Source organism: Jaculus jaculus, chromosome 7 (genome assembly GCF_020740685.1).
Source record: "Jaculus jaculus isolate mJacJac1 chromosome 7, mJacJac1.mat.Y.cur, whole genome shotgun sequence".
Classification (NCBI taxonomy): domain Eukaryota; kingdom Metazoa; phylum Chordata; class Mammalia; order Rodentia; family Dipodidae; genus Jaculus; species Jaculus jaculus.
Genome location: NC_059108.1, coordinates 105,396,382 through 105,407,770, shown reverse-complemented (window position 1 = coordinate 105,407,770; position 11,389 = coordinate 105,396,382). Strand labels below are relative to the sequence as shown.

Genomic DNA, 11,389 nt, shown 5'->3' with positions numbered 1-11,389 from the left:
GGGTAGCCCTGTGAGGGAGGTAGAGAAAAAGTAAGCTATCAGGAGAAAATTAAAACTGCTTCCTGTTTTTGAAATGTCGGTCGACTTCTTGGAGACTTAGAGAAGCTGGCATTTGAGCATTTCGTAGCACTTCATCACTCATGCCTTTCCTGAACTCCTCTGTCTTGTGGGTGTGAAGACAGGACGTTTCCTTCCCTTTGCAGAACCTGAAATGGATGGGGCCCTGATTCTCCAGTGTCAGCAAATTCTATAACTGGTAAGTTAAGACAGCTCCTGCTTTGAAAGACAGGAAAAAGATGGGTGGTAGATCTTTCCAGCTTTTCAGGCACTCCCACTGGGCCATGCTTAACAAGCAAAACTGTACTAATGAGCAACTCAAATATGACAGGAATTTAAAGTGCCAAGAAGGTTCAGTAGCCCAAGACAAGCAAACACACTCAAGTAACAAGCAAATGGTCACAGTCACTGCCAATTACAGAGAGGGCAATTCCATTAGCCACCTGTCTGCAGGTAGAAAGGGTGTTCACTCACATAATAAAGCCAGGCTCTCAGCCATAGATTCTAAACACTTAAAACAGCAAGGTCTGGATAGGAGCTTTGGTTGTCAGGTTCATATTTTAAACACACACACAGAGAGAAATGAACTTACTTCCATTGGCTGAGCACAAGGCTCAGTGTGGTGGTTGGACCCCCATAGTTTCAGGTGTTTCTGATTAAGCTTCCTACTTAGTCCTCAGGTGGTGGAGGTCTGGAGAGGTGGAGCCTTGTGGAAGGAGGTGTGATTCTGGGGCCAGAGCGTGGGGAAGAGGAGTCCAGCCTATATCAGAGCTATCTCTGGCCGATCGTTCTCCGCTGTGGATGTGTGATGGAGCCTGCTTCCCCATCATGATGAAGCTACATGCCCTTCTCCACAGTGCAAGTGATCTATACGTGGGGTCACTTCAGGCCACTGCCCCAGGCTTCAGAGCTGATTAAAAATGGGCCAGAAAGCCAGTGAACAACACAAAGCAAACCCTGTGGGTAGGGTTCATAGGTTAGCTGAAATGCATTCCAAATTTAGGCTTACTTAACAAATCACAAGTCCTCCTCCAGAGGAGAGGGAGCTACTTCATTCAAGGATATGAAAACCTCTTCTGCCCTGACTTGTAAAGATATTTGAGAACGCTTTGGAACATCTATGCCTCACTTTCCTCATTTTGAAATAGGAAGAAAGCTAGAGCTTACCTCACGGAGCTGGTGAAAGGATTAAATGAGGTGCAGTACATTAAGACACTAACCAGAAGAGCTGAGCATGGTGGCTATGCCTGTAACCTCAACAATGTGGAGGCTGAAGCAGGAGGATCACTTTGAGCTTAAGAACAGTGTGTGCAGTGTGTAGTGTAGTGTGCAGTGTCTTGAGACACTGTCTCAAGAAAAAGAAAAAGCTAACCACATGCATCAGTTACCTTCTCATTACTAAGACAAAATTCCTGATAAAAATCAGCTTAAGGGAGGGGGATTGGAGAGATGGCTCAGCAGTCAAGGAATATGTCTGTGAAAACTGAGGACCCAGGTTCAATTCTCTAGTACCCACATAAGCCAGATGCACAAGGTGAGACATGCGTCTGGAGTTTCTTTGCAGTGGCTGGAGGTCCTGGTGTGCCCATTCTCTCGGTCTCTCTCTCTCTCGCTCAAGTAAATAAAAAATATATTTTTTTAAAAAATCAGTTTAAGTGAGGAAGGTTTTATTTATGCTTACAGCTCCAGGTTACAGTTCATCATGGCAGGGCAGGCATGACAGAGGGAACCGGTCACTTTCAGTCGAACAGTGAGGAAGCGAGGCACTGATGAAGATTGCTGCTCAGTGAGCTCGCTCCTTTTTTGTTAAAATTGTTTTCTTTCTTTCTTTTCTTTGAGGAAGAGAAAAAGAGGGAGGAGGGGAGAGAGAGAAGGGGCGTGCCAGGGCCTTCCAGCCACTGTGAGGGTGCATGGGCCCCCTTGTGCACATGTGCGACAATGCTCACTTGTGTCACTGTGTGTCTGGCTAGGTGGGATCTAGAAATTTGAACATGTGCTCTTACGCTTCTCAGGCAAGCACCTTAACCATTCATCCATCTCTCCAGCCTTGTTGTTTATAAAGTAGGGTCTCGCTTAGCCCAGGTATGGCAATTACCTTTGAGTTGCTGGACAAACATCCAACCAGAAGCAACTTATGGGAGGAAATGGTTTATTTCAGGTTTACAAGATCCAAGGGAAACACCATCAATGGCAGAGGAAGCCAGCTCACTCTATCATGCTTCAGCATACCAGAGAGAGAGAAAAGGAACAGCCAGCACTCATAATACCCACAGCTCCAACTGCTCTAAATACATCCTAGGGTTGGAGTTGATATCCACCCCCACCGACACAACCACCAGCAGGCTTCTGGGGACTTTGAGAGCTTAATCAAAAATACCTCAGGCTATGGGGGACACACATTCACATTCAAACTATCATACCAGGTTAACCTAGAACTCACTCTGTAGTCCCAAGCTGGCCTTACACTCACAGAGATCCTTCTACCTCTGTCTCCTGAGTGCTGGGATCAAAGATGTATGGCAACACCCTTGGCTTAAGCTTGCTTCTTTTTAAATAGTCTAGGACCCCAAGCCTAGAGTGGAGCTCCCCCTAGTTAAAGACAGACAGTCTCTCCACTTTAATTAACCTAGTCAAGATCATACCTTACAGTTGACTCTAGGTGCTGTCTACCTAGCTTCCTTCTGTGGTGGACACAGGATGGGCCTCTCCCACCCTCACTGGAGGGAATGGCAGGGCTCCAGGGCTCCGCATAGCCTTGCCCTCTAGTGTTTGCACAGAGGTAAGTCTTCCCAGAGGTGCTCTGCCAATGACAGAGCGCATTGCAGGCACTCCCCTGACATCTGACCAGCTCCACAACTGCCTAATGGCCTTCTGGATCTTTCTGGGACAAGCCTACTTCCCCTTCTCTCCCTCTGTCCTTCCCTCATCAGGGTCACTCTCCAAGCTAACCTGGCTCCTTCCCCATTACCTCTTCCACAGGAATTTGCCCTAAGACAACCCTTGCAGGTCTAATCCCGTCTCCCATGGCTGCCTCTCTGAAGACCTGAAGGAATACACGTTCCCATGGTTCTTTTATGACAGTGGGCAGCTTGTGCTTGTCTCGGGAGGCCTGGGCAGTGTGCTCAGCTACTCACAGAACGCCTTTTCATTCCAGCAGCCACAGAAGCAGCAGAGAGGAACAAGCCTAAAACAGGTCATTGTTGATAAGGCTGATGTGAGTATGTGGGCAGCTTTAACTTACTGCCTTTTCAGGGAATCATAGCTTCTGTCTGGTCTGGTTAGGGAGGATCCAAAGGTGAACTCTCTAAAGGCATTAATCTTCCTGTTCAGGTAACTTTACCTCTCAAGACCTCAGATGCCTCCCCTAGGATAGAAAATGCAGATGGTCAATTTTAAATGGAGCTGGAGCCAGGCCATCAAGCTCTTTGGTTCTCAAACTTCTCTAATGTCAGTACCCCACTTTTATGCCATACTCACATGCCAGCGTGGAAATAAATTCACTTCATCTCAAAATTCAAAAAATGTTAGTTTAGATCAGAGCATTAACTAAGAAACCATCAACAATCAGCGAAAAGGAACACTACAAATTGCAAGGTAGGTGTTAAAATATAAAGAAAGCTAGAATCTTGACCTGATTACTGTAAAAAATATAAAGTCAAGCTGGGCATGGTGGCGCACACCTTTAATCCCAGCACTCAGGAGGCAGAGGTAGGTGGATCACCATGAGTTCAAGGCCACCTTGAGACTATGTAGTCAGCCTCAGCTAGAGTGAGACTCTACATTGAAAAACCAAATATATATTCACCATTAATACCAGAGACTTCCCAGAAAGTCTAGAGAACTGGGAAGGGAATAACTTCCTGGAAATGGCTTGCTGTCATGGAAGGCTGAGAGGCAGAGTAACTGCCATCCTTTGGTCATGTCATCTTTAACACAGTTGCATGGTCCCTCCTCACACTCCACAGCTTGGACATTTTGAGGTTCAGTTTTTCCCCCTACAGAGGAGTTATTAAACCTAGAGTTTTGGGCTCATTGACTGGACACTGAATCAAGAAAATCATATGTGAGGCTGAAGAGATGGCTCAGCAGTTGGGGCACTTGCCTGTAAAGCCTAACAACCTGGGTTCAATTCTCCAGTACCCATGTGGAGTCAGGTGTACAATGTGGTGCATGTATCTGGAGTTTGCAGCAGCTGGAGGCTCTGGCATACCCATTCTCTCTGTCTGTTTTCTGTCTATCTTTCTCTGCTTGCAAATAAACAAGTAAGATTTTTTTAAAGAACATAGTATGTTCAGGGCTAGGGAGATGACTTACTGGTTGAAGTGCTTGCTATGCAAGTAGGAAGACCTAAGCTTGGATCTCCAGAACCTATGTAGATGCTGGGCAGGAGGGAAGGCCACCTGTAACCCCAGCACTTAGAAGGCACAAACTGGCTGACTATCTAGAAATCTGGGTTCAAGTGAGAGATCCTGTCTCAATCAGTAAGGTGGAGTGATTAAGAAAGACATCTTGGGCAGGAGAGATTGCTTAGTGGTAAAGGCATTTTGCCTGCAAAGACAAAGGACCCAGGTTCGATTCCCCAGGACCCATGTAAGCCAGATGCACAAGGGGCACATGCATCTGGAGTTCGTTTGAAGTGGCTAGAGGCCCATTCTCTCTCTGTCTGTCTTCTCTCTATTTTTCTCTCTGCTTGAAAATAAATATTTTTTTAAAAAAGAACATATTGTCTTCACATGCATGTGCACATACATGTGCATGCACCCACACACTCACGTGTGCCCATGCACATGGACACACATCACACACATGCACACACATATACACCCAAAAAAGAAAATAGTATGTTCATTGTTATCCTGGCTTTCCTGCAAGAATCCAAGAATTCACCTCCATAAGTAGACAGGGAGGCGAGGATGAACATGCCTACTTGAAAAGGTCTTCAGCAGGACTAAGCCACAGTGCATTGGCCTTTGGAACGTTCCATTTCATCTTTACTTACCCTGCTTCTTCACTCCCCACCCATGTGCTTGGAACTCATGTTGCCCTCTGCTGCTCCGAGACCTCTTGGGGAGGAAGACCTACTCAGACCTGGCCTTCCCTTATCCAGATGCCCCACCTGGTTTTTATCCAGGTGTTAGAGATGACTGCACTATTTCACACTAATGGGTGAGTGACCTCAAACTAGTATAAGGCTGTGACCATCCTATGATTATTTGTATGAATTACTTGTCTCATTACTGTGACAAAATATTGGCCAAAAGCCAGGAATGAAGGATCTGTTTTGGCTCACCGTTCGGTGAATCCCAGTCCATGCTGGTGAGGATTCATGGTAAATGCCTGGTAGTGGGAACAGGACACAGCTGGTCACATTGTGTCTCCAATCCGGAAGTGGAGGGAGAAGAATTCTGGCGCTCAGCTCACTTTCTCTTTTGTCCCTTTTTATTCAGTCTTGTGTCCCAACCATGGGGGGTGGGGGGTACATGCAGGGTGCATCTTCCTTCCTTAGTTCAGCCTCTCTGGAAACTCCTAGAGGTGTGTTTTCTAGGTGATTCTAAACCTAACCACATTGACAATGAAGGTTACCCTCACAACATTCAAAGATGATAAGCACATTTGTTTTGTTTTGTTTTGTAGTTTGACAAAGGACCTCATCCTTCAAGCAACCCTCAAACTTTATCACAAACCCTCTCTTACTGTTGCAGTCAGTCATTCTGACAGGGTTCTGCTCTCACTCTTAACTCAGAGTAGTTCTGGCTTCATCCAGATCCCTCAGCCCTCCTTGCCGACAGCCTGAGGACAGACTCGGCCACCCCTCCAATGACGCCCTCGCGTCTTCGCAGCTCGCCGGCGATTACGCAGGCCAGGAGCACTCTGCAAACTTCTTTGTAGTGTCCACTAAGCAGGAAGCAAAGGGTACCCGGCGCCTCCTGTGCCAAGCTGACGTGCCCCTCCACGGCGTCAGTACTGTAAGGGTTGCATAAGGCCCACTGCAGTCCCGGCTCTGCCACATAGGCTAGAGTCTAAACCTCAGGAGCTGGAAGGACCAGGGATCTGGAAGTGCATCCAAACCAATGACAGTTGAACTTTCATTTTCACGGTAAGCAAGGACTACATTTGGTCTGAATCAAATGCCACTCCACACTTGTACATCAGTCCAAGATAATTAGCTTTGGGTTTTTTTTTTTTTAAAAAAAAAAAAAACTTACTAAAATGACATGTGCTTGTCTTTGAAAAAGTTTGCACGAACTGAGCCAAAAGGCCAAGAAGTGATTTTGCCAAAGTTGAAAACACACATATGACCACATATGACCCAGGCTGACCTGGAATTCACTATCTACTCTCAGGGTGGCCTCAAACTTTCGGCAATCCTCTGACCTCTGCCTACCGAGTGCTGGGATCCAAGGCATGCACCTCCACACCCAGCTTGGCTTCTTAAATATTCTTAATGTGTTGTATATACTAATCTATTTAAGTTGGTGTTAATTTGGAATCTTTAAAAAGGTAGTGAAAATAAATAGTACATAGGTCATCACTATTCCAGGAATACAACCTCACAATTTTAAGTTTTGGATAGAGACTGTGTTTATAAATAAGCTTGTTATGGGTAAATAAAAAATTAGTTTGATGGAGAGGTCAAGCAAATCCATACAGGGAAGGGTGACAAAAGCTGTGCTCATATTACACAAGTGGTTGTGTGTGGTTTGAGAAACTGTTTCCTGTGACAGGACAGGCCTCGGGTACACGCGCTTCCACTCTCAGGCAGCCTCCTCCAGGTCCCGGGAATGTCCCGGGGGCGGGACCGATTGCCAGGCAGCCTCCGAGCGCTACGTGCCGGCCGGGGTTCCCGGGACAGCGGAGAGGCCGAGCCAGAGCGCGGGCGCCGGGGGAGGGCCGGGGCGCGGGGGGCGGCGCCGAGGGGCGGATCCCCAAACTTCCCCTGCGCCTCTAAAGCGAGCGCAGCGGCTGCGGGGCGCGGGGAGCCGCCCGGCCCTGGAGTCCAGCCCGCAGCCCGCAGCCATGGCGAAGCCCCTGACCGACCAGGAGAAGCGGCGGCAGATCAGCATCCGTGGCATCGTGGGCGTGGAGAACGTGGCCGAGCTGAAGAAGGGCTTCAACCGGCACCTGCACTTCACGCTGGTCAAGGACCGCAACGTGGCCACCCCGCGCGACTACTACTTCGCGCTGGCGCACACCGTGCGCGACCACCTGGTGGGCCGCTGGATCCGCACGCAGCAGCACTACTACGACAAGTGTCCCAAGGTACCGGCCGGCCGGCTGGGGGGTACCCACCGGGGTCGACCTCTGGGTCCAGACGGAGGGCATACCTCCCCTCCCCACCGGAGTGACCCCTCTGCGCCCTGGGGACAGACTCGGCCACCCCTCCAATGTCCCCCTCGCGTCTTCGCAGCTCGCCGGCGATTACGCAGGCCAGGAGCACTCTGCAAACTTCTTTGTAGTGTCCACTAAGCAGGAAGCAAAGGGTACCTGGTGCCTCCTGTGCCAAGCTAGGATCTAGGCTCCTAACAGTCCTGAATAAAATAAACAAATGCTTCTCCCCCAAGGATCTTCGTGTTAGGGAAGGGAGAGAAATCCAGAGCTTCTTAAAGGGTTAGAGGGTCCAGGTTTCAGCGAGGGTCTGCCTACATGTGGGCAGGGAGAGAGGGAGGTGGTTCCCCGGAGTGGGACATTGGGGGTCCTTGACTTCCCTGATTCTTGCTGGCTGGAAAGCCCAGGGCCAGGCCGAGTCGGGTCTGCGCCCCAGCAACTCTCAGAAAGCTGCCACAGACAGAGACGGTGTGCAGGGACTCCTCCATCCGCTGCTGGGGGCCGGAGTGGGAGTCACTGAGGGTGATTTGGGCACACAAAGGAACACCATGTTCTCATGGCCAATCTGGGAAAGGGCAAGTGGTTGTGGAAGGACAGGGTAGGGACCAGGACTGTAGGACAGTGAAGGTGAGAGACAGTCTGAGGGAGTTGCCAGTGAGGCTGTATGGGGAAGGAAAACTGGAAAAGCTGTCTAGAGTAATGTGAGAAAATGGGAAGGATTGTGGCAGACTCTGGGGGCAATGAAAAGTAGGAATAAATATTTATTAAGAATTTTTAAATAACTAAAAACATTTGAAAAAATAATATATAGCTTCAGGGCCCAAGAACTCCAGGTATTTCTAAGAGTGAAAAACAACTGTCACAGTAAGAAGACGGGCCTGTAACCGTGCTTGCTAATGGGGACACTCACTGCCCATGTGGTAACCCCAGCACTTAAGTGGAAGCAGGTGGATCAGAAGTGCAAGGCTGGCCTCTGGAGTTCTTCCTAGTAAACTGGAGGTCAGCCTGGGCTACAGAATGAAACCCTGGCTCGAAAACAAAACCAATGCTTTCAAATGGAAAGTCACTCTTACCCCAGAAGCCTAGCCAAATGTTCCCCCAAGGTAACAACAACAAAGGTGTAATTTGGAAATGTAAATGTGTCCTTAGAAAATGCATCTGCATTAGCCAGGCATGGTGGCACATACTTTTAATTCTAGCAAGTGGGAAGCAGAGGTTGGAGGGTCTCTCTGTGTTTGAGGCCAGCCTGGACTACAGAGTGGGTTATAGGTCAGCATGGTGTAGAGCGAGACCCCACCTTGAAAAACCAAAAGAAAAGAAAAGAAAAGAAAATGTGTCTACATTAACCTACTGTATCCTTTCATTTGTGAAAACAGTATGACACTAAGTACAACATACCGCACCTTGCATTAAAATTATGTTGGGGGCTGGAGAGATGGCTTAGCAGTTAAGGCATTTGCCTGCAAAGCCAAAGGATCCCAATTCAATTCGCCAGGACCCACATAAGCAGATGCACCATGGGAGGGCAGGTGCATGCATCTGGAGTTCTTTTGCAGTGGCTGGAGGCCCTGGCACACCCATTCTCTCTCTCTGCCTCTTTCTCTCTTGGGACATGATTCACTGCACACTGGTTAATAAGGTGTCTACCCCTTAACAGTGTGCATGAGAGCAGGATGGCTGCTGCCCTCTGGGGCCCCAAGTGGAGCTGCTGGTTTTGTTGAGCTCCTTCCCCACCCTCTGCCCTCTGGCAGCTGTACACACGCCCGGATCCCTAGCCTGAGGTCTCTGTCCTGCCCCATCCCTGCACAGTGCCCACGGAGCATACCTCAGTCTCTCCCCTCCTCAGACTCAGCGCATTGTAAGTTTGAATCCTGTTTTGCCTAAGCCTGTCCCACTTTCTGTGTTTCTAACTTTAATAGTCTTCTCATCTTGACAGTCACCACAGCACAAAACTTTTATCCCACCTGTGACTGTCTGTTGAATTCCCCCATGCAACCAGTGGCCAAAGTTTCTGCAGGTACCTTCAAAACTGTGCACTTTCTTCCATGCTCACTTTCCACTGAGTTCAGAGGCCCTACTGATCTGTTTGTGGTGATCTTACTTCCTGGAAGTTGTAGAGAATGACCGTGGCCAGAAAGATGTCTCTCAGCAATTTAACCTCCATGTTTTTGAGGGCACTCTCAGGCACTCCGACTCTCCAGTTCTCCTCATTGCTTTACACGCTTATGTTCTCTGTCTAGCTCCTAGGGGTATGCCTTTGCAATCCCATCACACTATGCATAGTGTCCCGATGGCCCATACCTCACCTCTGCTTAGTTACCATTGGCTTCGTAGCCTGTCATCATCTTTGAGAGCTTCCAACCTGTCTCCTTCCAGGTGATCCAGTCCTTCCATCTTATTTTCCATTATCCTCCTTTCTCTCCAACCAAGCCACTTCCCACTTCCACGCCTCTGCTTCCTCTACTCCCTTCACTGAGTGTGCTGCCCTTGCCTGCTCTGAAGCCTCAGGTTCCAAACACCTTTCCAAAACTACCAAGGTCCTCTGATTAATGCTGGGAAGAACATTTGAAAAATTAAAATAAAGGCTGGAGAGATTGCTCAGTGGTTAAGGCACTTGCCTGCAAAGCCTAAGGACCCTGTTTTGATTCCCCAGTACCCACATTAAGCCAGATGTGCAAGGTGGCCCATGTGACTGGAATTTGTTTGTAGTGGCTAGAGGCCCTGGCATACCTGTTCTCTTCCTCCCTCCCTCCCTCCCTTCCTCCCTCCCTCCTTCCCTCTCTCTCTCTCTCTCTCTCTCTCTCTTTCTCAAGTAAGTAAGCAATGAAGGAAAAACATGCTTTATAAAAAATTTAAATGTGGGGCTGGAGAGATGGCTTAGCAGTTAAATGTTTGCCTGTGAAACCTAAGGACCCTGGTTAGAGGCTCAAATCCCCAGGACCCACATTAGCCAGATGCACAAGGGGGCACACGCGTCTGGAATTCATTTGCAGTGGCAGGAGTCCCAGGCATGCCCACTCTCTCTATCTGCCTTTCTCTCTGTCTGTTGATCTCAAATAAATAAATAAAATGTAAATGTTATTATTATATTTTTAGTCTATCTTTTCAAGCATTTTGCAACTGTCTACTTTTGTATAAGTAATATATTAGCAATGGTAGTATATACATATAATTTATAAGGTATATTGGAGATATTCAAATATTTTATTACATATCAGGTATTTGTAAGAAATGTCTGGAGACATTAAGAGAGCTAAGATCTATATTTCAAGAGCTTACATATTCTCAAATGTAAAGTAAGATTTCCCTGAAAAACATTTATAAGAAAATAGGAAATTGAATAAAATTCTTGTCCCTATAAGGTCTGTCATATAAGGAGATACTCTCATTTGAGCAACCCTTCTCAGATCTTGAAATATCTTAAATTTTTTTAGTTTTTATTTTTTTGGTTTTTCATTGTTGGGTCTCCAGCTCAGGCTGACCTGGTATTCACTACGGAGTCTCAGGGTGGCCTCAAACTCAATAGCCATCCTCCTACCTCTGCCTCCCGAGTCCTGGGATTAAAGGCATGCACCACCATACCCGGCTTATAAAATATTCTTTTTTTGTTTTTTGGTTTTTGACATAGGGTCTCACTCTAGCCCAGGCTGACCTGGAATTCTCTATGTAGTCTCAGGGTGGCCTCAAACTCTCGACAATCCTCTGACCTCTGCCTACCGAGTGCTGGGATCAAAGGCATGCGCCTCCACACCCAGCTTGGCTTCTTAAATATTCTTAATGTGTTGTATATACTAATCTACTTAAGTTGGTGTTAATTTGGAATCTTTAAAAAGGAAGTAAAAATAAATAGTGCATAGGTCATCACTATTCCAAGAGTACAACCTCACAATTTTAAGTTTTGGATAGAGACTGTGTTTATAAATAAGTTTGTTGTGGGTCAATAAAAAATGAGTTTGGGGCTGGAGAGATGGCTTAGTGGTTAAGCGCTTGCCTGTGAAGCCTAAGG

At 47.5% G+C, this 11,389-nt stretch overlaps 1 protein-coding gene across 1 annotated transcript in view; it reads left to right on the top strand.

The window, feature by feature from the left end:
* The first annotated feature begins 7,041 nt into the window (after positions 1-7,041).
* Pygl (glycogen phosphorylase L) overlaps positions 7,042-11,389 on the top strand; it is a 36,287-nt gene continuing 31,939 nt past the window's right edge. Inside the window, exon 1 of the mRNA XM_004649175.2 lies at positions 7,042-7,317. Within this exon, the coding sequence (XP_004649232.1) occupies positions 7,075-7,317 (243 nt within the window). The 5' untranslated portion in view covers positions 7,042-7,074. The remainder of the gene's footprint in view (positions 7,318-11,389) is intronic.